At 46.8% G+C, this 27,507-nt stretch overlaps 1 protein-coding gene across 2 annotated transcripts in view; it reads right to left on the minus strand.

Annotated features, from left to right (window-relative positions):
* Positions 1–27,507, minus strand: part of kremen1 (kringle containing transmembrane protein 1) — a 266,840-nt gene that overhangs the window by 38,597 nt on the left and 200,736 nt on the right. For both annotated transcript variants that reach the window (XM_068055195.1, XM_068055196.1), the window contains 2 exons: positions 27,247–27,411; positions 27,080–27,164 (listed from right to left, as the gene is read on the minus strand). In XM_068055195.1, the coding sequence (XP_067911296.1) occupies positions 27,080–27,164; positions 27,247–27,411 (250 nt within the window). The remainder of the gene's footprint in view (positions 1–27,079; positions 27,165–27,246; positions 27,412–27,507) is intronic.

A 27,507-nucleotide genomic window follows, 5' to 3' on the forward strand; every position in this document is an offset into this window, starting at 1 on the left:
GTGCTGAGAGTATAGCAGGCTTGGCACTCTTGATTATTTCAGGGGTAATGCTGTCCTTCCCAGGGGCTTTTCTGCTGGCTAGGGAATCAATGGCATCACTGAGTTCCGATTTGGTTGGCTGTATGTCCAGCTCATCCATGACTGGTAGAGGCTGGGCTGCATTGAGGGCAGTCTCAGTGACAGCATTCTCCCTGGAGTACAGTTCTAGGTAGTGCTCAACCCAGCGGTCCATCTGTTTGCGTTGGTCAGTGATTATGTCCCCCGATTTAGATTTGAGGGGGGTGATCTTCTTGATGGTTGGCCCAAGAGCTCTCTTCATGCCATCATACATTCCTCTGATGTTTCCAGTGTCTGAGGCCAGCTGAATATGACTGCATAGGTGTTGCCAGTAGTCGTTTGCGCAACGCCTAGCTGTTCTTTGTGCAGTACTTCTGCACAATGAGGAGTCATTTTCAAGGGCAAGCAAGTTCTTATGCAGGAATTGTTGTGCGCTGACATATTACAGCAATCGCACCAGTTACATATGGAAATTGATAGGATCAGATGACTAGCCAGGGAGACAGTCTATTTGGCTGGAATGAATGAAAACATCAAATCCATTGTCAAGGAATGTCAAGCATACCTATCCAACATGCCTAGTTAGTGTAGGGAACCACATCTACCACACAAAATTCCTACGTATCCATGAGCCAGAATAGCCACTAACCTCTTCCACATTCATGGTGGTGATTTTGTGGACGTAACCGAATATTTTTCCAAATTTCCCATTATTTGTTAATTGCATGACACTCCTAGCTCTACTGTGGTACACACCTGGGGAGTGGGGGTGGGGGGTGGGGGTGGAATTTTATGCTCTCCCCTGCGTCAGGTTAGAAGGCGGGGAGAGGAGAGCATATAATCAGGCGGGATAGTGGCGGGGTGGCCCCACCACCTTCCTGCCTCCACCCAAACTAAGTCCAGGGTGGGAAGGCCTGTGAATGGCGTTCCCACTCCGCCACCAATTGAGGCCCTTAAGTGGCCTAGTGGCAGGCGGACCTGCCGCCACACGGGAAGCACGCCAAGCAAACCCATGTGGGTTGCTTGCCGGCTCCAGGGGGGTGTTGGGGGGAGCCTGGTCCATCATTAAAAGGCACTTTGTGCCTGAGCGAGGGACCCAGCATCAGGAAGAGGGGGGCCTGTTGAGAGCCACCACCCTGCCCTTGCTGCCACCCCACTCCCCTGTGACCGTCAACCCGCAAAATCCCTCATGCCCTGGCTCACCTGTGGCCTGGTTCCAGGGCTTCAGGTGAGTGTTCTACCGGCAGCAGCCACCGTCTCCACGGCTCAGTTAAAGAGCTGCCAGCCTCCGATTGACCAACTGCGTTCAGCAAGCAGGGCTTCCACCACCCGACTCCTTATTCCCGGGGCAGGCCTGCCAGTATCCACTTAAGTACCAAATTGTCACTTGATCCGGCAGGTCTTCCCCAGAGAAGGCAACGCGGGGCTCTCACTGGTGCTTTTGCTGGCAGTTGAAACCCCCGTTGCGAAGACAAAATGCTGGCCATTAAGTGCAATCTTCAGTCTGTTTGAAGCACCCAAAGAGATAATCTCTGACAATGAGCTTCAATATACCAGAAAACAATTCTGTGATATGTGTCAGAAATGCGGCATTGACCACACTACTTCCTCACCTCACTACCCAAGATCTAACAGCTTAGTGGAGCACATGATCCACACGGCAAAGTCTCTCATTCTTAAATGCAGGCAGATTAAACAAGATCTACACATAGATTAGATTAGATTAGAGATACAGCACTGAAACAGGCCCTTCGGCCCACCGAGTCTGTGCCGACCATCAACCACCCATTTATACTAATCCTCCACTAATCCCATATTCCTACCAAACATCCCCACCTGTCCCTATATTTCCCTACCACCTACCTATACTAGTGACAATTTATAATGGCCAATTTACCTGTCAACCTGCAAGTCTTTTTGGCTTGTGGGAGGAAACCGGAGCACCTGGAGAAAACCCACGCAGACACAGGGAGAACTTGCAAACTCCACACAGGCAGTACCCAGAATCGAACCCGGGTCCCTGGAGCTGTGAGGCTGCAGTGCTAACCACTGCGCCACTGTGCCGCCCTTATGCTGCATCTTAGAGCAACTCTTCTCAGTTCTACCATTCTACCTTCTCTGGCAGATTTGATGTTTGGAAGACAGGTACGCCCAGATCTACTGATCCAGAAGTCCGAGACGAGCTTTTGGACAAATGAGGGAGGATGAAGGACATACATGACAGCCATGTAGGTGGAGGGTTACCCAGTCAGTACGACTGCAAGTCAGAATACAACATCCTACAAATGGTCCGTGCAGTCCAGCAGAGGTTTCCAAGATATGTCTGGAACAATGTCATTACACCCAATGTTACATCAGTCAGACGAAACAGAGGTCAGATCAGAGAAGGTCATGATCCTGGATCACTGCATGATTCCATTGCAAACAGGATGAGATCTCAAACAAGTCTCAGTCAAAGTCTATGCACAGTACTTTCAAGGAGAAGAGCCCATGTGAAACTGTTCAGCAATCTGACAGCAGATATACAGTTACCAGGTCAGGGAGTATGATTAAACCACCATTGCATTATTGAGACTTATGAGTCTATGAGTTTTGTGTTTACAGCCTTGTATGATGTATATTTGTAATTTTCCACTGTTTGCTGAATTGTATATACTTATCATTTACTTATTTAAGGGGATAATTTTTATTTAGAAAAATGGAGATGTGGTCATGTCTTCGATGCACAACAGTGTCACGGAAATGATGTACTGTAACATGTGACATCTACTGTGTGTGTGTCTGTAGACAGCAGTTGTCCAGAACAGACCTATATAAGATTATTCCTAGTTATACACGTGCAGCGTAGTCATCAATAACGAACCCACGTGTTCACTGATCCGTCATGCATGGTTGGTACTTGTGTATAGTGACTTGTCAGGAAGCACAGTATTGGACCCAGAGAATCCAGAGCAGTCCACGGAGACTGGAAAAACCGAGGGGAAAAAACAAAACTCTGTACAACTGCAGAGGGCTGGGGAATTCCCAAAAATCTCACAGTGGGTGATAGAGCCAGAAGAATCTAAAAGGGCCCAGATAAAGCCAAAAAGATTTAAAGAAGCTACGATAAAAGCTGAAAAAACTGAAAGAAAGGCAACGGAGATATGATTAGCTGAAACCTTTCTTAAAGATTTAAATAGGGATGGGAAAATTACCAAACAGGAAAGCAAAACTGAGGGAGATGCCTCACCTAGTTGAGGTGCCACAGGGCAGTGCAAAGGAAGCTGGACAATTACCTACGAGCAGTAGTGTCCTAGAGAACATGGGGCAGATTAGGGAAACATCTATCTCTGAAGTAAAAGGAAAAGGGAAGGCAACATACAATAAATTGAACTACGCTTGTGAAAATCACATGAGAATGAAAAGTGAGACAAGTAACACAAGAAGAAAACACAACACCGGTGAGGGATGGGGATTGTAGTTGATGAGGGGGGGGGAGGGGAGGTGGAGGTGGGAGGGAGGTGTTGTCGCAGGAGTGGTCATTGCCACTGGGGGACCCCTCCATGGTCCACAGAGTGCCTGGGTAGGAGAGACTCCACTACCCTCGACCCCACAGAGAGGCCGCCAGGTTTTACCAGGTGGTCTCTCCACATGGCAGAGGGCCCGCCCGCTGGGCGGGAAGAGGCCCTTAATTCCACTTAAGTGGCACAACTGGCCTCTGGGTGGGAGGGCCAGTCTCCACCTTCCCCGCTGCTGGCAGAATTCCATGGTGGCGCAAAGGCGACTGGCACTTCACCTCCTGCCTTCCCTCTCCATTTTCCAGCCCCCTGCTTCCTATCTCGCTCTTTCAGGCCCCATAAAACTCAGCCTGTAGTCACTGCCATAGTACAAGAATGCAGTAGGAAATTTGCACAGAGCAAGCTCCCACAAACATCAACATATTAATGACCAGATCATTTGTTTTAAGGTTTGGTTGAGGGATAAATATTGGCCAGGACACCGTGGAGAACTCCCCAGCTCTTCCTTGAATGGTGCCGTGGAATCTTTTATGTCCACCTGAGGGGGCAGATGGGGCCTCAGTATAATGTCTCATCTGAGAGACGGCACCTCCAACAGTGCAGCACTCCCTCTGTTAGTTGCATTGGCTGGATTGCATCTATTTTAATGCAAGGAGTCTCACTCGTAAGACAGATGAATCGAGGGTGTTGATTAGCACATGGGATTATGATATTGTTGCTATCACAGAGACATGGTTGAGGGAGGGGCAGGACTGGCAGCTCAATATTCCAGGGTATAGAATCTTCAGGCGTGACAGGGGAGGGGCTAAAAGAGGAGGTGGCATTGCACTGTTGATCAAGGAATCAATTACTGCAGTAAGGAGGGATGATATCTTAGAATGTTCTTCAAATGAGGCCATATGGGTAGAACTTAAAAACAAAAAGGGGGCAATCACTTGGCTGGGAGTGTACTACAGGCCTCCAAACAGTCAGGGAGAGATAGAGGAGCAGATTTGTAGGCAAATCTCAGAGAGTTGTAAAAATAATAGAGTAATAATAGGAGGGGATTTCAACTTACCTAATAGCAACTGGGATAGTCTTAGTGCAAAAGGCTTAAAGGGGGCGGAATTCTTAAAATGTATACAGGAGAGCTTTTTGAGCCAGTACGTAGAAAGTCCTACAAGAGAAGGGGCAGTACTGGACCTAATCCGAGGGAATGAAGCTGGACAAGTGATAGAAGTGTCAGTGGGGGAGCATTTCTGGGATAGTGTCCATAACTCTAAGATTTAAGGTAGTTATGGAAAAGAACAAAGATAGACCGGAAATAAAGGTACTGAATTGGGGGGAAGGCCGATTTCAATATGATAAAACAGGATCTCTGGCAAGAGTGGACTGGGAGTAGCTACTTGTAGGAAAGTCTACATCAGACCAGTGGGAGTCATTCAAAGAGGAAATAGTGAGGATTCAGAGCCAACACGTACCCGTTAAGGTGAAGGGTAGGACCAACAAGTTCAGGGAACCTTAAATGTCAAGGGATAGAGAGGATTGGATCAGGAAAAAAAAAAGAGGCTTATGGCAGATTCAGAGCGCTGAAAAAGCGGAGGCACTAGAGGAGTATAGAAAGTGTAGGGGGGTACTTAAAAAGGTAATTAGGAGAGCGAAGAGAGGACATGAAAAAACACTGGCGGGCAAGATAAAGAAAAATCCTAAGGCGTTTTATAAGTATATTAAGGGCAAGAGGATAGCCAGGGAAAGAGTGGGGCCCATTAGGGACCAAAGTAGCAATCTGTGTGTGGAGCCGGAGGACATAGGTGAGGTTTTAAATGATTACTTTGCATCTGTGTTCACTATGGAGAGGGACAATGTAGGTGTAGAGATCAGGGAGGGGGATTGTGATATACCCGAACATATTAGCATTGAAAGGGTGGAAGTATTAGCTGTTTTAGCGGGCTTAAAAGTGGATAAATCTCCAGGCCCAGATGAGATGTATCCCAGACTGTTATGTGAGGCAAGGAAGGAGATAGCAGGGGCTCTGACACAAATTTTTAAATCCTCTCTAGCCACAAGAGAGGTACCAGAGGACTGGAGGACAGCAAATGTGGTGCCATTATTCAAGAAGGGTAGCAGGGATAAACCAGCTAATTACAGGCTGGTGAGTCTAACATCAGTGGTTGGGAAACTATTGGAAAACATTCTGAGGGACATGATTAATCTCCACTTGGAGAGGCAGGGATTAATCAGGGATAGTCAGCATGGCTTTGTCAGGGGGAGATCATGTCTAACTAACTTGATTGAATTTTTCGAGGCGGTGACTGGATGTGTAGATGAGGGTAAAGCAGTTGCTGTAGTCCACGTGGACTTCAGTAAGGCTTTTGATAAGGTCCCGCATAAGTGGATCCAAAATTGGCTTAGTGGCAGGAGGCAGAGGGTGATGGTCGAGGGTTGTTTTTGCGAGTGGAAGCCTGTGACCAGTGGTGTACCGCAGGGATCGGTGCTGGGACTCTTGCTGTTTGTAGTGTACATTAATGATTTAGACATGAATATAGGAGGTATGATTAGTAAGTTTGCAGATGACACGCAAATTGGTGGTATTGTAAATAGTGAGGAGGAAAGCCTAAGATTACCAGATGGGCTGGTAAGCTGGGCAGAGCAGTGGCAAATGGAATTTAATCCTGAGAAGTGTGAGGTGATGCATTTTGGGAGGACTAACAAAGCAAGGGAATATTCAATGGATGGTAGGACCCTAGGAAGTACAAAAGGTCAGAGGGACCTTGGTGTACTTGTCCATAGATCACTGAAGGCAACAGCACAGGTAGATAAGGTGGTTAGGAAGGCATATGGGATACTTGCCTTTATCAGTCGAGACTTAGAATATAAGAGCAGGGAGGTTATGATGGAGCTGTATGAAACACTAGCTAGGCCACAGCTGGAGTACTGTGTACAGTTCTGGGCACCACACTATAGGAAGGATGTGATTGCACTGGAGAGGGTGCAGAGCAGATTCACCAAGATGTTTCCTGGGCTGGAGCATTTCAGCTATGAAAAGAGACTGAAAAGGCTAGGGTTGTTTTCCTTAGAGCAGAGAAGGCTGAGGGGGGACATGATTGAGGTATACAAGATTATAAGGGGCATTTTAAGGTTAGATAGAAAGAAACTTTTTCCCTCAGCAGAGGTGTCAATAACCAGGGGGCATAGAATTAAGGTAAGGGGCAGGAGGTTTAGAGGGGATTTGAGGAAATTTTTTTTCACCCAGAGGGTGTTTAGAATCTGGAACACACTACCTGAAGAGGTGGTAGAGGCAGGAACCCTCACAACATTTAAGAAGTATTTAGATGAGCACTTGAAATGCCATAGCATACAAGGCTATGGGCCAAGTGCTGGAAAATGGGATTCGGATAGTTAGGTGCTTGATGGCTGGCAAGGACACGATGGGCCGAAGGGCCTGTTTCTGTGCTGTATAACTCTATGACTCTATGGACTGTCATGCAGCCTTGAATATGTGCTCAGGTCTCTGGAGTGGGACATCAACCCACAATGTTCTGAATCAGAGGTGAGAGCGACACGACTGAGCAAAGGCTGATATAATCCTGTGACCCACAGACATGATGTGAAGATAGAATCAGGGTTGGCTGAGATGCTCCAATGATCAAATATGTTTTTCCATTCACTTCAGGGTTCAGGCATGAACAATGCTCACTGAGGAGTGATACCAGAAAGTGAGCAATGTAACTCCAGCCAATGTCCCACTAGAATTACAGTAGAGCTTCTGGAGAGTTTCAGGGTCCATGATTATAAATATGACAGAGCGGAGAGAGTAGACAGAGGAAAACTGAACTGGACCAGCCATAAAAATACTGTGACAACAAGAGCAGGTCAGAGGCTGGGAATTCTATGGCGAGTAACTCACCTCCTGTCTCCCCAATGCCTGTCCACCATCTACAAGGCACAAGTCAGGAGTGTGATGGAATACTGTCCACTTGCCTGGATGAGTGCAGCTCCAACAAAACTGAAGAAGCTCGACATCATCCAGAACAAAGCAGCCCACTTGATTGGCACCCCATCCACCACCTTAAACATTCACTCCCTTCACCATCGACGCACAGTGGCAGAAGATGCACCGTAGCAACGCACCAAGGCTCCTTTGACAGCACCTTCCAAACACGCAACCTCAACCACGTAGAAGGGCAGCAGATGCATGGGAACACCACCATCTGCAAGTTCCCCTCCAAGCCACACACAATCCTGATTTAGAACTCAATCACCGTTCCTTCACTGTCACTGGGTCAAAATCCTGGAACTCCCTTCCTAACAGTATGTTGGTGTGCATACACCCCAGTGACTGCAACAGTTCCAAAAGGCAGCTCTCCATCACCTTCTCAAGGGCAATCAGGGATGGGCAATACATGCTGGCCTAGCCAGCGATGTTCACATCTGATGAATGAACAAAAAAAAGAGAAAGTAGTAAAAGGTCTGTTGATCACCCAGGAACACTGGCTGGAACACCCTCCTTTACACTTAGCTAATAAATCTGATTGCTGCCAAAGCAGTAAAAAAATAATTGACAGCTATGTGGCATCACATCATAAGACTCTCCCTATAACGTGCAGCTGAAGAATGAATACAGCAGCAAAATGCTTGGAATCTTTGATGTTAGGCTGATACTGCCAAGTATTCTGGGACTTGCCTCTTGTCAGTGAGTTAAAAAGTTACCACTGATGCTCATCATCTTGATGGTGTAGGCTCCACAATGGGAAGACAAAGCCATCTCTTCAAGACGTGCATTGATTATTTTCCTTTTTGCAAAAACATCCAACAAGCTAACAGCAGACTGCTGACAAAAACTGTCATAAATCTTGTGTTAAAGCCCCTGTATCTTTCTTCACTCAAAGCTTTTATATGAAAAGCTGAAAGAATCTGATCTGCCTGCCTCTCTGCAGTCTTTCTAAAGCACTGTGAGCAGTCTATATTAAGCTGAGATCGATGGCATTCATTGGAGTATTGACACAAGTTAAGCATCGGTTTCACTGGCAGGGTCTCGCAATGTGGCAGATTGGGCCTCAGGTTAGCATCGAGCAGTTCCATCACCAAGCAGCTTGCCAGAGAAGAGGAATAGAAGATTGGGCAGCTGTAACATTAGCCTTCAGGTAAATAGTTAAAGGGTCAGAGAAAGGGGACAACAGGGAGGGCGATCAGTTTGGGAAGGGGTCGACTGCATTAGGACAGTGGTCATAGTTGGGAGAGGGCAGAGGCTGCGATCAGTTAGGAGGGCAGAGTCCGGGTTGGCGGTTGTTATGGTTGTGATCGGAGGGAAGAAGAGGTGTCTGGAAGTAGCCCAGGTGGTTTTAAAGTGGGATTGGGAGGAACACTCCTCTCACTATGCTCCCACTGCTTTCACATTTTAAACAAATAACTTTTAGGTGGCGGCCTGTAGCGGTCCCTTTAAGGACATGTCAGGCATGAGTGCTGGACACCGATTTTATTTTGTTTACACCAATATGGCAGACAGCAAACCTCTGGCGTGTAAGGAGTATGCTCTGCCATATTGAGGGATTAGGAGGCCCTGTTAAGCGCCTGAAAAACAGGTGCTATCTGGTTGAATTTCTAGGCCACTATCCAGGCTGACACTGCAGTTTGCTCACTGTGGTGCCTAGATATCCATAAATAATTGAAGATTTTGTGCTCTGCACTTTACAGAGCCCACTCCATGTGCTGATCACATATTATGGAAAGAGGCAATTCCCAATATCTGCCCCAAACTGACCTTTCACCAGTTTGACTCTGTGCTCCCTTGCCCTACTGTTACTGTTTTTTGTTGGTGGGATGTCATGATCAGGTACAAGGCGTGCAAGTGTTCATTTACTTCCATCTCTTTCTCAGTATGTGGTTTTAAAGTTTAAAAAAATGCAGCTTTGCATATCATTTAACGTAATCTGCTCGACATCCCTGTGCACTTAAAATGCTACTGTTCAATTCACACTCTACTCTGTTTAAATGAATTTGGTAATTGCTTAACAAAACCCCATGCTTTTTAAGCACGAAACAAAAATCGGACTAAGTTCAGGATGTAACTTGTGACGAGCCTGAGATCTGCCTTATTTGAAATGATAGAGGAACCTACACTTTTCATGTTATCATGATATTTTGGAAGGGAGCAACTTCCTGCCATTACAGTTTGATGACTGCCTGTTGGAAGCAGCTTGTGGTATGTACATAAAATACATCTTAACTATTCCATGCTGAAGTCACTTCAAAGGGAACACCCTGTCGAGGTGGCCTGCTTAACAAGTGTTAAATGCAAAGTCCACCCAGGTAATTAGTGATAATTAGATAATTAGTGTTGACCATTTGTGGCCTTTATGCTCACCCTCTTGTCCTGATATTTTTCTGCCATTCTTTCTGGCCTTTATTTTAACTTTAATATTGGAAAGACTTCCATTTATGCCCAAAAACATCCTTTTATGTGCAACAACAACCATTCATTTCTGTATAACTTCCATTCGTATTGCTCATCACATCTGTAAGAAATGTCCCAAAACACTTCATATTCAATGAATGATTTTAATGTGCAGTAACTGTGGTTATATAGGCAGAACATGGCAGCCATTTTACAGTAAAATCTTACAGACAACAGTGACCTGACAATCTGTAATCTCCTTTCGACTTCTGGTTCTTCACTTTTCACTTCAACATTTTTATTTACATTTCTGTTCCTGATTCCCTGCTCCCACTGTCCACTTTGAAAATGAAGCAACTCTGTATTTTTATCTATAACAAGGAGTTTTAATTGGTTGGAAACCAACTGTTAAAGCTTGTCTTCCAGCTTTGGTTGTTAAAGTCGAAATGGCCACATGATCAACGCAACCAGATCAACCACTGCTGCAAAGGTCACAGTGAAAACAGTAAGTGCTTGTCCCCAGCAAGCAGCGTCCAAAAAATTAAACTCAGCTGCCATGCTCAGGGAATATATGCTGTTAAATAATAAACAGGCAGATAAGGCTCTGAATTCTTTATGTAATAGCGTAAGAGAGCAACTTGCACACTTAGCAAGACCCGACGGCACTGTCTAACTCAAACTTCAAAGGGAAATTGGCAATCATGTCCTGATCTGCATGTGGAGGTTGCTAGAGGAGATTGTGCTGACTACAGATAAATAACATGCTATACTTTGTTCAGAGTATTTTTTTTCAAATTAAGTAAAGGTTTTCAAATTAGGAGTAAGATTCATTCCTTATTGTCTCAGTATGTTGTTATCATTAAATAACTACAATTGGATCAGTCAGATGTTCTAGCTATGTACTTGAAAAGGAAAGTATAGCAGGGCTGTGGGAAAAGAGCAGGGGAGTGGGACTGATTGGCATGAAGGGCTAAATGGCCTCCTTCTATGCTGTATGATTCTATGAGATCACATACTTTGAAGCACGATCCAATTCAGTGTTTAAATCTCAAGAGCACAGGCCATAAAAAAAACTTGTTCCAGGGAATGAGTAGTGGACCACTTTCTCTGGGATCAGTATTTTAATCCAGCCCCATTAATACGAACAAACATATGAACATACGAATTAGAAGCAGGAGTAGGCCACTCGGCCCCTCGAGCCTGCTCCACCATTCAATAAGATCATGGCTGCTCTGATTGCAACCTCAACTCCACAATCCTACCTATCCCCAGTAACTTTTCACCCCCTTGCTGATCAAGAATCTATCTACCTCTGCCTGAAAAATATTCAAAGACTCTGCTTCCACTGCCTTTTGAAGGAGTTCCAAAGACTCACAAACCTCTGAGAGAAAAAATTTCTCATCTCTGTCTTAAATGGGCGGCCCCTCATTTTTAAACAGTAACCCCTAGTTCCAGATTCTCCTACAAGGGGAAACATCTTTTCCACATCCACCCTGTCAAGACCCCTCAGGATCTTATATGTTTCAATCACGTTGCCTCTTACTCTTCTAAACCCCAACGGGTGCAAGCCTAGTCTGTCCAACCCTTCCTCATAAGACAACCTGCACATTCCAGGTATTGGTCTATTAAACCTTCTCTGAACTGCTTCCAACGCATTTACATCCTTCCTTAATTACAAGACCACCCTTGTTGGAATGTACCTAGCCTGTACCTGAAGGACCTCTTCCTTAAAGATAACCCATTGTTCCGTTACAGATTTTCCTGTCAGTCTTTGGTTCCATTTTACCCTGGCTAGATTTCTTCTTATTCCATTGAAGTTAGCCCTCTTTCAATTTAGAAGTTCTGCTTTAGATTGTTCCTTAGTTTTCTCCATTACTAATCTAAACCTTGTGATACAATGATCTCTCTTACCCAAGTGTTCCCTTACAGAAACTTGGTCCACTTGGCCCACTTCATTCCCCAGCACCTGACTCAGCAATGTCTTTTTCCTAGTTGGATCAAGAACATAGTGATCAAGGAAGTTCTCCTGAACACACTTTCTGAAATTCCTCCTCATCCCTACTCTTTAATCTAACACTGTCCCAATCGATATTTGGGTTGGTAAAGTCCACCAATATCGCTACTCTATAGCTCTTGCACATCAACAACATGGTGGCAAACTGGCATGCCGGCCGGTAGTGGGAAATTGTGAACTCAACCGCCTCTATTCCAATCTCCTTGCAAAATCCGGCCCCAGATGTTGGTGAACCAGGAACCAAAAAGTACTGTTGTTTAAACCGTTAAGTGTTAATGGCATTATATTGCGGGAACTTAATGGGAGAGGTTACTAAGCCTTGACAGCCTGTAGCAGATAAATTAACATGTAATTCAATTGGAAGGAACCCAAGTTACTCACTAAAAGTTGTGTCAAAATCATGTTGTGCAATATTAGTAACAAATGGTGACACCACATTTCATTTCTCGGTAAGCGTATGAAATTCCTGTGTCCACCATTTAAATTAAAAATTGACTCCATTTATTTTAATATTATACTGTGCTATTTCAACCTCCAGTACTTCTTGTCACTATTATCAGTAACTGCTCTTAGCCAGTTCCCTGGTGATCTGAACAGCACTCACTCTTTGAAGATTTTTTTAATGAAAGCCTTTTATATCATTCCGGCTATTTTATTACATTAGTTGCTTTGAAGTTTATTGATGGCTGGATCATTTTTAATGCTGATATGTGGCTCAGATTTTACTTCTCTCTGGCACTTTTGAAGTACAGCATGCATAAGGAGGGTGTTGTTTTACCATCGTGATTTGTTACTTTATTGGGAAGGAACAGACGGCTGGGGGTGTGTTCAAAGCCAAGGAGGCCCCAATGATGCCACCCAAACCCAGAGATCGCATTTGAAAACAACTTATGTTACTAGAATACAAAAGGGAGGAAGTTATGTTTCAGTTTTACGGAGCCTTGGTCAGACCCATCTGGAGTACTCTGTTCAGTTTTGGGCACCATCTCTCAGGAAGGAAATACTGGTCTAGGAAAGAGTGAAGCGCAGATTCACCAGAATGATTCTGGGGCTTGGAGGGTTAAATTATGAGGACAGGATGCATAAGCTTAGCTTGAATTCTCCTGAGTATAGAAAATTGAGGGGTGATCTGATTGAGATATTTAAAAAGTTAAATGGATTTGGTAGGGTCGATACAAAGGCTTTTTACAGGGCTCCCAATATTGGGCTCCGTGGCGCGAGGAGGGCCGGGCCCAATCTTACCAGCGGTGGCGAGGCTCCGTGGTGGCTCCCCGTCGCTGGGCGATGGGACCCGGATTTAAATATATTAATAAATTGAGTGAATAAATTTAAATGAACTTACCTGCAATCTAACGGTTGGGCTGCGATCTTCAGAGCAGCAGCTGGCACTCCTGTGCCTTTCCTATCTGGAGTGATGGAGAAGGGGGGGGCACATGAGATTTTAATGCGGGGGGGATGGAATGGGGTCAAACCTTCGTCATTAGTGTAGGGGATGGTGGGACGAGGTGAGGGGGGAAACTTTGTTCTGTTTGGGGGAGGAAGGTTGTATTTGAAAGGGAGGTGTTTTGGTGGGGGGGAGGGGGAAGGGCAGATACTTAATTTTATTATTATTGGAGGGTGGGAAAGGAACATTAGAATTCTGAATTGAACAGTGGGGGGTGGTTCCCTTTAAAAACTTAAATTAGCCAGCAGGGCTGGCTGTCCTTTAAAAATGGTGCCAGTGCCTGCGCACAGGCAGCTGACACCATTGCCAGCGTCTGAGAGCCCTCCCTCTCCACGTGATTGGGGGGGGGGGTGCGGGGCGAGCCGACCAATGAGCCACCACATGGTAGACCGCGGCAGAATGGTGATGCAAGGCCCGGATCTTTTCGCCTGCTGCGAGGCGCTTAAAATCCAGCCCAAAAAATCTATTTTCTCTGCAAGGGGGTTTCAAGAACTAGGAGATATAATCTTAGAATCAAAGCTAGGCCATTTAGAGTGAAATAGGAAGCACTTTTTCACACAAAGGGTCAGCAGGGACCCATGCATTCGTGGGTCTGCTGGGCTGCTGCCAGATTCATTGGTTTTGCTTCTGCTTCACTAAACATCCAGAGCTGGTTCCATGTATCTGACACCTCAACATCACCAGCCCGAAACCCATTCTACTTGTGACTCACTCTTCGTATGAAGAACTTCCTGACATCAGTCCTCAGTTTGCCCTTTATAAGTTTCAACTCGTGCTGCCTTGTCTTGCTATCATGGTTTAGTTTGAAGTGATGTTCTACATTTATCTTTTCCTTTTTAATGGATCCTGTTTCCATTGTGGAAGAACGGGACACATGGCACGAGTCTGTAAATATCCACGCAAATTTCCCGCAAAGGAGCAAAAAGGACATTCTCCCAATTTAGATCAGGAGATAAAACAGATGTGTCCTGGTGCGGCCTCTGTGTGAGCGACACGCCCACCTGGAAGGCGCTGGCCAGGGACCTGAAAGGTGGCCCGAGTGCCCATGAGGCGATCATCGAGGCTCAGGGCCTCAATCCGGCCTCGGTCGCCTTTCCGCCGTCACAGCTGGGAGCCAAGAAAGAAGTCCCACCGTGAGCTGGATGGCGACCACGAGTGCAGCATCAGCCTGGAGGACACTGACATTGAGGAGGCCGTGCAGGCTGTGGGCTGGCCCGCTCGCCAGAGTCGTGACCCCCGCCGGACGCCTCCCCCCTTCCCCCTCTGCACCACCTTCCCCCCCAACACCCACTTCCCCCACCTCCTCTTCCCTTGCACCCACATCCCCCTCCCCCCTTGCACCCCCTTCCCCCCTCCCACTTCCCCCCACCCCCTCCTCTCCGCACCCCCTGCCCAGCTCCCCCCCGCACCCCCTTCCCCTGCACCCCCTCGCATTCCCCTCGCACCCCTTTCCCCCAACCCCTCCCCCCAGCAGCCTCCGCATCCCCTTCCCCCTGCACCCCGTTCCCCCCTTCCCTCTCCCTCCAAAAAATCACACAGCTTACTTGTTAGGGCCCCTGCTCAGGGATAGAAGCTAACAACCCCAGTACCTTGTGGGCATCTCGGGAGAGACCAAGGCTAAGGGAGTAAACCCTAACAGAAAATCCGGAGCGGAACCCCAAAGGTGGTCTTGTGTCACCTTTGGCATTTTTCCGGCAGTTCTTGCAGTCATACTGGTGCCAAACGTCGTGCTCTGCACTCCTTTGGACCCCACTAGGAAGGCCGAGAGGGGGGTTTTCACGCTTGGGCAACTTACAACCTCCATACATCCGCCCAGGCATGCATCATGGAGAGGTCACTCCATAGTTGCCTCACAGCGACCAAAACACAGAAGGCAGCAGTTTCGGGTTATAAGTCTAGCTCAATTGGCATAGAGATTGGGTGCCACGGGTTGCCTTTGTCGGTGGGAGAGGTCATCGCATCTCACTGGACAGCTACCGCCTGCCTCACACTGGGCAGCCCCCGGTCAGTAAGGTTCTGTCCCGCCACAGTCCACCTGCTTCAATGGATGCTTGGAGCTCAGGGTCATTGCCCGACAAGTGGACTGTAACACCCACCAAACAGCACGACAAAAAAAGGAAAGAAGGTACCAGCCCTTCGTTTTGCAAGCTGGAACGTCAGAAATATGTGTCCTGGCCTGTCGGAAGACCTTACACAAATCAACGATTCTCGGAAGACCGCCATCATTAACAACAAGCTCAGTAGACTCAACGTGGACATTGCAGCACTTCAGGAGACACGCCTCCCTGCAAGCGGATCTCTAAGAGAGCAAGACTACACCTCCTTCTGGCAGGGTAGGGATCCTGAAGAACCAAGACAGCATGGAGTGGGCTTCGCCATCAGAAAATCTTTGCTCAGCATGATAGAGCCACCTTCAAATGGCTCAGAACACATACTGTCCATCCAACTGCTCACCTCCTCCGGTCCAGTACACCTACTCAGCATCTATGCTCCAACACTCTGCTCCCCACATGAAGTTAAAGACCAGTTCTATGAGGAACTCCATAATATCATTAGTAGCATCCCCAATACCAAACATTTGTTCCTGCTGGGGGACTTTAACGCCAAGGTTGGGGCCCACCATGACTCATGGCCCTCCTGCCTTGGGTGCCATGGCATTGGAAGGATGAATGTGAATGGACAGAGACTGCTGGAGTTGTATAGCTATCACAACCTCTGCATCACCAACTCATTCTTTCATACGAAACCATGTCACCAGGTTTCATGGAGGCACCCAAGATCACGTCGTTGGCACCAGCTGGACCTCATCGTCACAAGGCGAGCCTCTAAAAACAGTGTCCAAATCACACGCAGCTTCCACAGTGTGGACTGCGACACTGACCACTCCCTAGTGTGCAGCAAAGTTAGACTCAAACCAAAGAAGCTACATCACTCCAAGCAGAAGGGCCGCCCGTGCATCAAGCCTAACAGAATTTCTTATCCACAGCTGTTACATAAGTTTCTAAATTCACTTGAAAAAACCCTTCAAAACACTCCGAAAGGGGATGCAGAGACTAAGTGGGCCCACATCAGAGATGCCATCTATGACTCAGCAATGACCACCTACGGCAAACGTGAGAAGCAGAATGCAGACTGGTTTCAATCTCACTTTGAAGAGCTGGAACCTGTCACAGCCGCTAAGTGCATTGCACTGTTGAACAAGAAAGCCCCCAGCGAGTTAACATCCGTAGCACTAAAAGTAGCCAGAAGCGCTGCACAAAGAAGAGCCAGGCACTGTGCAAATGACTACTGGCAACACCTATGCAGTCGTATTCAGCTGGCCTCTGACACCAGAAACATCAGAGGAATGTATGATGGCATTGAGAGCTTTTGGGCCAACCATCAAGAAGATTGCCCCCTTCAAGTCTAAATCAGGGGAAACGATCACTGACCAACGCAAGCAAATGGACCACTGGGTTGAGCACTACCTAGAACTGTACTCCAGGGAAAATGTTGTCACTGAGACCGCCCTCAATGCAGCCCAGTCTCTGCCAGTCATCGATGAGCTGGACAAACATCCAACAAAATTGGAACTCAGCGATGTCATTGATTCTCTAGCCAGCGGAAAAGCTCCTGGGAAGGACGGCATTAGCCCTGAAATAATCAAGAGTGCCAATCCTGCTATACTCTCAGTACTCCATGAACTGCTTTGCCTGTGCTGGGATGAGGGAGCAGTGCCACAGGACATGTACGATGCCAATATCATCACCCTCTATAAGGTGATCGCGGTGACTGCAACAACTACCGTGGAATCTCCCTGCTCAGCATAGTGGGGAAAGTCTCCACTCGGGTCGTTTTAAACAGACTCTGGAACAAAGAACAGTACAGCACAGGAACAGGCCATTCGGCCCTCCAAGTCTGCGCCGATCTTGATGCCTGCCTAAACTAAAACCTTCTGCACTTCCGGGGACCGTATCCCTCTATTCCCATCCTATTCATGTATTTGTCAAGATGCCTCTTAAACATCGCTATCGTACCTGCTTCCACCACCTCCCCTGGCAGCAAATTCCAGGCACTCACCACCCTCAGTGTAAAGAACTTGCCTCGCACATCCCCTCTAAACTTTGCCCCTCTCACCTTAAACCTATGTCCCCCAGTAACTGACTCTTCCACCCTGGGAAAATGCTTCCGACTATCCACTCTGTCCATGCCGCTCATAACTTTGTAAACCTCTATCATCTCGCCCCTCCACCTCCGTCGTTCCAGTGAAAACAATCCGAGTTTATCCAACCTCTCCTCATAGCTAATGCCCTCCAGACCAGGCAACATCCTGGTAAACCTCTTCTGTACCCTCTCCAAAGCCTCCACGTCCTTCTGGTAGTGTGGCGACCAGAATTGCACACAATATTCTAAGTGTGGCCTAACTAAAGTTCTGTACAGCTGCAGCATGACTTGCCAATTTTTATACTCTATGCCCCGACCGATGAAGGCAAGCATGCCGTATGCCTTCTTGACTACCTTATCCACCTGCATTGCCACTTTCAGTGACCTGTGGACCTGTACGCCCAGATCTCTCTGCCTGTCAATACTCCTAAGGGTTCTGCCATTTACTGTATACCTCCCACCTGCATTAGACCTTCCAAAATGCATTACCTTACATTTGTCCGGATTAAACTCCATCTGCCATTTCTCCGCCCAAGTCTCCAACCGATCTATATCCTGCTGTATCCTCTGACAATCCTCATCACTATCCGCAACTCCACCAACCTTTGTGTCGTCTGCAAACTTAGTAATCAGGCCAGCTACAGTTTCCTCCAAATCATTTATGTATACTACAAACAGCAAAGGTCCCAGCACAGATCCCTGCGGAACACCACTAGTCTCATCCCTCCATTCAGAAAAGCACCCTTCCACTGCTACCCTCTGTCTTCTATGACTGAGCCAGTTCTGTATCCATCTTGCCAGCTCACTTCTGATCCCGTGTGACTTCACCTTTTGTACCAGTCTGCCAGTTTGACCTTGTCAAAGGCTTTACTGAAGTCCATATAGATAACATCCACTGCCCTTCCTTCATCAATCATCTTTGTCACTTCCTCAAAAAACTCAATCAAATTAGTGAGACACGACCACCCCTTCACAAAACCAAGCTGCCTCTCGCTAATAAGTTTGTTTGTTTCCAAATGGGAGTAAATCATGTCCCGAAGAATCCCCTCTAATAATTTCCCTACCACTGATGTAAGGCTCACCGGCCTATAATTTCCTGGATTATCCTTGCTACCCTTCTTAAACAAAGGAACAACATTGGCTATTCTCCAGTCCTCTGGGACCTCACCTGTAGCCAATGAGGATACAAAGATTTCTGTCAAGGCCCCAGCAATTTCTTAAAATAAAAGCAAAATACTGCGGATGCTGGAAATCTGAAATAAAAACAAGAAATGCTGGAACCACTCAGCAGGTCTGGCAGCATCTGTGAAAAGAGAAGCAGAGTTAACGTTTCGGGTCAGTGACCCTTCGGAAGGTTCCGAAGAAGGGTCACTGACCCGAAACATTAACTTTGCTTCTCTTTTCACAGATGCTGCCAGACCTGCTGAGTGGTTCCAGCATTTCTTGTTTTTATCCCAGTAATTTCTTCCCTTGCCTCCCTCAGTATTCTGGGGTAGATCCCATTAGGCCCTGGGGACTTATCTACCTTAATGCTTTGCAAGACACCCAACACCTCCTCCTTTTTGATAATGAGATGACTGAGACTATCTACACTCCCTTGCCAAACCTATCCTTCTTCTTCACAGGAACATGCTGGTCCTGGATTCTAATCAACTGACGTTTGAAAGACTCCCACATGTCAGATGTTGATTTACCCTCAAACAGCCGTCCCCAATCGAAATTCTTTAGTTCCTGCCTAATATTGTTATAATTAGCCTTCCCCCAATTTAGCACTTTTATCCGAGGACTATTCTTATCCTTATCCACAAGTACCTTAAAACTTATGAAATTATGGTCACTGTTCCCGAAATGCGCCCCCACTGAAACTTCGACCACCTGGCCGGGTTCATTCCCCAATACCAGGTCCAGTACGGCTCCACCCCTAGTTGGACTATCTACATATTGTTTCAAGAAGCCCTCCTGGATGCTCCTTACAAATTCTGCCCCATCCAAGCCCCTAGCACTAAGTGAGTCCCAGTCAACATAGGGGAAGTTAAAATCACCCACCACTACAACCCTGTTACCTTTACATCTTTCCAAAATCTGTCTACATATCTGCTCCTCTACCTCCCGCTGGCTGTTGGGAGGCCTGTAGTAAACCCCCAACATTGTGACTGCACCCTTCCTATTCCTGAGCTCCACCCATATTGCCTCGCTGCACGACCCCTCCGAGGTGTCCTCCCGCAGTACAGCTGTGATATTCTCCTTAACAAGTAATGCAACTCCCCCACCCCTTTTACATCCCCCTCTATCCCGCCTGAAGCTTCTAAATCCTGGAACATTTAGCTGCCAATCCTGTCCTTCCCTCAACCAAGTCTCTGTAATAGCAACAACATCATAGTTCCAAGTACTAATCCAAGCTCTAAGTTCATCTGCCTTACCTGTTATACTTCTCGCATTGAAACAAATGCACTTCAGACCACCAGTCCCGCTGTGCTCTGCAACATCTCCCTGCCTGATCTTCCTCTTAGTCTTACTGGCCTTATTTACTAGTTCCCCCTCATTTATTTCACTTGCTGTCCTACTGCTCTGGTTCCCAACCCCCTGCCACACTAGTTTAAACCCTCCCGAGTGACGCTAGCAAACCTTGCAGCCAGGGTATTTGTGCCCCTCCAGTTTAGATGCAACCCGTCCTTCTTGTACAGGTCCCATCTGTCCCTGAAGAGATCCCAATGGTCCAGATATCTGAAACCCTCCCTTCTACACCAGCTGTTCAGCCATGTGTATAGCTGCACTATCTTCCTATTTCTAGCCTCACTGGCACGTGGCACAGGGAGTAATCCCGAGATTACAACCCTCGAGGTCCTGTCTTTCAACTTTCTATCTAACTCCCTAAATTCCCCCTGCAGGATCTCGTCACTCTTCCTGCCTATGTCATTGGTACCAATGTGTACCACAACCTCTGGCTGTTCACCCTCCCCCTTCAGAATGCCCCCTGTCCCTTCAGAGACATCCTTGACCCTGGCACCAGGGAGGCAACATACCATCCTGGAGTCTCTTTCACGTCCACAGAAGCGCCAATCTGTGCCCCTGACTATAGAGTCCCCTGTAACTATTGCTCTTCTGTGCTTTGTACCTCCCTGCTGAACAACAGTGCCAGCCGTGGTGCCACTGCTCTGGCTACTGCTGTTTTCCCCTGATAGGCCATCCCCTCCAACAGTATCCAAAACGGTATACTTGTTAGAGAGGGGGATAGCCACAGGGGATTCCTGCACTGACTGCCTGCCCCTTCTAGCGGTCACCCATCTATCTGCCTGCACCTTGGGTGTAACCACTTCTCTAAAACTCCTGTCTATGAAGCTTTCTGCCACCTGCATGCTCCTAAGTGTATCCAGTTGCCGCTCCAACCGATCCATGCGGTCTGTGAGGAGCTGCAACTGGGTACACTTCCTGCAGATGTCGTCGTCCAGAATGCTGGAAGCGTCACGGACTTCCCACATCTCACAGGTGAAGCACTTCACCCCCTCTAACTGACATTTCTAGCACTAATTAATAAATTAATTTAAAATAAATAAATACTTATTAAATCCTTACTAAATTGTTATAATTAACTATATGGTCCCTAGTGCTAGATTCCTACTATAAATATTAAATGCTAATTAAATACAGTAATCTCCTCCCTCTGGTTTAGTTACTCTACCTATTAATTAGTTAATTAGGGTTTTAAACAATTTTTATCAATGTTTTATTTTCAAATTCAGTAAAAAAATTCAGGTCACAGCTTTCCTGTGACGTCACTTTCAGTTTTTTTACCAGAGGTAAGTTTTTTTATACTTACCGGTCCGGAACTCCGCCCTCCGAGTCTTCTCCCAGTCAGCTGTGCTCTTTGGAAGCTCTCGGCTCCCCTCACTCTGAGGACAGGTAGGAAATGAAAGGAGCTCCTCGCTCCCTCCTTACCGAACCTCCTCAGTTACCAAACTTCCATTGTAGCACTCTAATGCAACCCAAGTCAGCACTCTAGTGCAAACAAAGTCAGCACTGTAAGATGGCTCACTTTTCTACTGACTGACTCTAGTCCCCTGAAAACTGGTTTAAGCCAATTCTCTAATTAACAAGGTGCAGCTGCAAGCAGAGCCTGAGTGAACCCTGTTTAAAGCTGGTCTAAAACTCACCTACTCCACCCCGAACAGCAACTGTTAAGTTAATCTGCTAAATAAAAGACAGATTAGATTTAAGATAAAATGAACCCTTAATTATCCTCAGTTACCAAACTTCTATTGTAGCACTCTAAAGCAACCCAAATCTGCACTCCAGTGCAAACTGGAGCTGGCTGAGCGTGTCTACCCTGAAGCACATTGTGGCTTCCGAGCAGAGAGATCCACCATTGACATGCTGTTCTCCCTTCGACAGCTACAGGAGAAATGCCGCGAACAACAGATGCCTCTCTACATTGCTTTCACAGATCTCACCAAACCCTTTGACCTCATCAGCAGTCATGGTCTTTTCAAACTACTAGCAAAGATCGGATGTCCACCAAAGCTACTAAGTATCATCACCTCATTCCATGACAATATGAAAGGTACAATTCAGCATAGCGGTGCCTCATCAGACCCCTTTCCTATCCTGAGTGGCGTGAAACAGGGCTGTGTTCTCGCACCTACACTGGGATCTTCTTCTCCCTGCTGCTCTCACACGCATTTAAATCTTCAGAAGAAGGAATTTTCCTCCACACAAGATCAACCTTGCCCGTCTTAGAGCGAAGACCAAAGTACGGAAAGCCCTCATCAGGGAACTCCTCTTTGCTGACGATGCTGCATTAGGATCCCACACAGAAGAGTGTCTGCAGAGACTCATCGACAGGATTGCGGCTGCCTTCAATGAATTTGGCCTAACCATCAGCCTCAAGAAAATGAACATTATGGGACAGGACATCAGAAATGCTCCATCCATCAATATCGGCGACCATGGTCTGGAAGTGGTTCAAGAGTTCACCTACCTAGGCTCAACTATCACCAGTAACCTGTCTCTCAATGCAGAAATCAATAAGCGCATGGGAAAGGCGTCGGCTGCTATGTCCACACTGGCCAAGAGAGTGTGGGGAAACGGTGCACTGACACGGAACACAAAAGTCCGAGTGTATCAAGCCTGTGTCCTCAGTACCTTGCTCTCGGCAGCAAGGCCTGGACAACGTATGTCAGCCAAGAGCGAAGTCTCAATACATTCCATCTTCGCTGCCTCCGGAGAATCCTTGGCATCAGGTGGAAGGACCGTATCTCCAATGCAGAAGTCCTCGTGGCAGCCAAAATCCCCAGCATATACACCCTACTGAGCCAGCGGCGCTTGAGATGGCTTGGCTCAAGATGTCTGCAAACGCGACATGAAGTCCTGTGACATTGACCACAAGTCGTGGGAGTCAATTGCCTGTGATCGCCAGAGCTGGCGGACAGCCATAAAGGCGGGGCTAAAGAGTGGTGAGTCGAAGAGACTTCGCTGTTGGCAGGAAAAAAGACAGAAGCGCAAGGAGAGAGCCAAATGTGTAACAGCCCCGACAACCAATTTTTTCTGCAGTGCCTGTGGAAGAGTCTGTCACTCTAGAATTGGCTTTTATAGCCACTCCAGGCACTGCTTCACAAACCACTAACCACCTCTCGGCACTTACCCATTGTCTCTCGAGACAAGGAGGCCAAAGAAGAAGACTGCTCACTGGCTTATATTCCTGCTTATGATGCTGTCTCGGTTGCCTCTTTTCAAAATTTGCAGTTTTCTCTCATATTTCGGTCTTGAAACACAAGGGATCAGTCAGCCTATCTTCACCAAACCCCTGATCACATCTTACCCCAGATAACTGCTCCACTTCTAATTACATAAATAAATGTTACATCAATCTGTCATCTGGTGTTTCTATTAATGATTGATGTCTTAAATTGTGCTCGATCAATACTTTGCCCTCTATGGATTAATTCAGTGTAATACATGCATTTATCAAATAGGACATCTTTTATTCAGTATCTATATTTTCATCACTACTACAATCTACTTTTACTGCTTTTTGATCTTTTATCAATAAATCCAATACATTTTGTGCTTCTTTTGGGCCTCCTTATCTCGAGAGACAATGGATACGCGCCTGGAGGTGGTCAGTGGTTTGTGAAGCAGCGCCTGGAGTGGCTATAAAGGCCAATTCTAGAGTGACAGGCTCTTCCACAGGTGCTGCAGAGAAATTTGTTTGTCGGGGCTGTTGCACAGTTGGCTCTCCCCTTGCGCCTCTGTCTTTTTTCCTGCCAACTACTGTGTCTCTTCGACTCGCCACATTTTAGCCCCGTCTTTATGGCTGCCCGCCAGCTCTGGCGAACGCTGGCAACTGACTCCCACGACTTGTGATCAATGTCACAGGATTTCATGTCGCGTTTGCAGACGTCTTTATAGCGGAGACATGGACGGCCGGTGGGTCAGATACCAGTGGCGAGCTAGCTGTACAATGTGTCTTTGGGGATCCTGCCATCTTCCATGCGGCTCACATGGCCAAGCCATCTCAAGCGCCGCTGACTCAGTAGTGTGTACAAGCTGGGGATGTTGGCCGCCTCGAGGACTTCTGTGTTGGAGATACGGTCCTGCCACCTGATGCCAAGTATTCTCCGGAGGTAGCAAAGATGGAATGTATTGAGACGTCGCTCTTGGCTGACATACGTTGTCCAGGCCTCGCTGCCATAGAGCAAGGTACTGAGGACACAGGCCTGATACACTCGGACTTTTGTGTTCCGTGTCAGTGCGCCATTTTCCCACACTCTCTTGGCCAGTCTGGACATAGCAGTGGAAGCCTTTCCCATGCGCTTGTTGATTTCTGCATCTAGAGACAGGTTACTGGTGATAGTTGAACCTAGGTAGGTGAACTCTTGAACCACTTCCAGAGCGTGGTCGCCAATATTGATGGATGGAGCATTTCTGACATCCTGCCCCATGATGTTTGTTTTCTTGAGGCTGATGGTTAGGCCAAATTCATTGCAGGCAGCCGCAAACCTGTCGATGAGACTCTGCAGGCACTCTTCAGTGTGAGATGTTAAAGCAGCATCGTCAGCAAAGAGGAGTTCCCTGATGAGGACTTTCCGTACTTTGGACTTCGCTCTTAGACGGGCAAGGTGGAACAACCTGCCCCCTGATCTTGTGTGGAGGAAAATTCCTTCTTCAGAGGACTTGAACGCATGTGAAAGCAGCAGGGAGAAGAAAATCCCAAAAAGTGTGGGTGCGAGAACACAGCCCTGTTTCACGCCACTCAGGATAGGAAAGGGCTCTGAGGAGGAGCCACCATGTTGAATTGTGCCTTTCATATTGTCATGGAATGAGGTGATGATACTTAGTAGCTTTGGTGGGCATCCAATCTTTTCTAGTAGTCTGAAGAGACCACGTCTGCTGACGAGGTCAAAGGCTTTGGTGAGATCAATGAAAGCAATGTAGAGGGGCATCTGTTGTTCACGGCATTTCTCCTGTATCTGACGAAGGGAGAACAGCATGTCAACGGTCGATCTCTCTGCACGAAAGCCACACTGTGCCTCAAGGTAGACGCGCTCGGCCAGCTTCTGGAGCCTGTTCAGAGCGACTCGAGCAAAGACTTTCCCCACTATGCTGATCAGGGAGATTCCACGGTAGTTGTTGCAGTCACCGCGGTCACCTTTGTTTTTATAGAGGGTGATGATATTGGCATCGCGCATGTCCTGGGGTACTGCTCCCTCGTCCCAGCACAGGCATAGCAGTTCATGTAGTGCTGAGAGTATAGCAGGCTTGGCACTCTTGATTATTTCAGAGGTAATGCTGTCCTTCCCAGGGGCTTTTCCACTGGCTAGGGAATCAATGGCATCACTGAGTTCTGATTTGGTTGGCTGTATGTACAGCTCATCCATGACTGGTAGAGGCTGGGCTGCATTGAGGGAAGTCTCAGTGACAGCATTCTCCCTGGAGTACAGTTCTAGGTAGTGCTCAACCCAGCGGTCCATTTGTTTGCGTTGGTCAGTGATTATGTCCCCTGATTTAGATTTGAGGGGGGCGATCTTCTTGATGGTTGGCCCAAGAGCTCTCTTCATGCCATCATACATTCCTCTGATGTTTCCGCTGTCTGAGGCCAGCTGAATATGACTGCATAGGTGTTGCCAGTAGTCGTTTGCGCAGCGCCTGGCTGTTCTTTGTGCAGTGCTTCTGGCTGCTTTAAGTGCTGCGGATGTTAAATCGCTGGGGGCATTTATCAAATAGGATATCTTTTATTCAGTATCTATATTTTCATCACTACTACAATCTACTTTTACTGCTTTTTGATCTTTTATCAATAAATCCAATACATTTTGTGCTTAGAATTCAATATTTCCACGATGGATGCTACAATCTGTCAATTTAAGAATGCAGAACGGTCAACTGGGTTTTGTAACAGCAGAGTTTGGGGACTAAAGGGACAATTTTGGATGGGAGTTTGGGTACTAGAGGAATGATCTTGGATGGGAGTTTGGGGACTAGAGGGATGAGCTTGGATGGAAGTTTGGGTACCAGAGGGATGAGTTTGGATGGGAGTTTGGGGACTAGAGGGATGAGCTTGGATGGGAGTTTGGGTACCAGAAGGATGATCTTGGATGGGAGTTTGGGGACTAGAGGGATGAGCTTGGATGGGAGTTTGGGTACTAGAGGGATGATCTTGGATGGGAGTTTGGGGACTAGAGGGATGAACTTGGATGGGAGTTTGGGTACCAGAGGGATGAGCTTGGATGGGAGTTTGGGTACCAGAAGGATGATCTTGGATGGGAGAATTTGGGTACTAGAGGGATGAGCTGAATGATCCTTTCTTGTATCAGACTTTTCTTATTGAAGTCCTATCAATTCTCCAACAATTGGTGTTTTGGTCAATGTGTGATATTCTAATAGTACTTGTTAAAAGATATGGCAGAGATTGCAGAGTGATGGTAATTACTGTCTAAGTTCTGCATTACTACCAGTGGTAACGTAGTGTGATTAGACAATAAATGCGTGGTGACACTTGACGAAGCATGCAGATTGGCTCTTCATTTCCCTGTTTATGTAAATAACTTAGATTCTGGAGAATGCCACATTTTCAGACGACACTAAGAAAAGGAGTGCAGTAACAACAGCAGATGCAGCTAAAGAATTGAGGAGGATTCTGGATAATGTATGAAAATGGTACGCCAGATGGCAGATGAAACTTAATACTGGCAAGTGCAAAGTGTTGTACTTTGAACAAAATAATGCATGATGTACATGCTAAACAAAGGGAACAAAACCAGTAGAAGGCAACTCAGAAAGGGTCCTGGGTGTAATATTGGATTGTCATTAGCAATACCTAGACTAGAGGAGTTAATTTACTGTAAACTACTGATATATACTCTGCACCAGTTGGTCCAGTTGTAGGGCTCTCAGCACAGACGGTGCCTGTAACCTTCCAGGGCTATAGGAATCAATGTCACACCTCTCAGCACTTTCACCAACTGAGCCACTGGACAAATGTACCCCCACCCACTACATTTATTTTAAATGAAAACCATCTGCTTTATGATGAGGTGAAATCTCCTCAAACTTACTTTACTGTTAGATGAAGAAGAATCTTTGAAACCATCGCTATTGCTGTCAGTGTTAGCAGGGCTGCCAAGGCGTAGATAGTCCACACTGTAAACAAGTGCAGTGATGGTTAGTAGAAACCAGCGATGTTAAACAGGAAGGTACTGTCTGGTGGCAGAGTGATACCAACCTGGCATGTTCTGGTTCGATTGGCTGGGGCTTGCTGTAATGAAGTAGAGGATCTTTGATGACCGTGCCGCATTGGTGCCAGGGCCGACCCTCTCCGTTATCATATCCGATGTATTTATATCGCCCTTGCTTGCTGGAGGCTGTGAGCGGGGATTGTCTTTAATAGCTGTGGAGATGACAACAGTCAGCAGAGGGAGAATGGCAATCCATTTAAACACACAATAAACATTCTTTAAATATCTTCTTTGATAGATTAACTGCA

This window comes from Heterodontus francisci, chromosome 23 (genome assembly GCF_036365525.1).
Source record: "Heterodontus francisci isolate sHetFra1 chromosome 23, sHetFra1.hap1, whole genome shotgun sequence".
NCBI lineage: Eukaryota > Metazoa > Chordata > Chondrichthyes > Heterodontiformes > Heterodontidae > Heterodontus > Heterodontus francisci.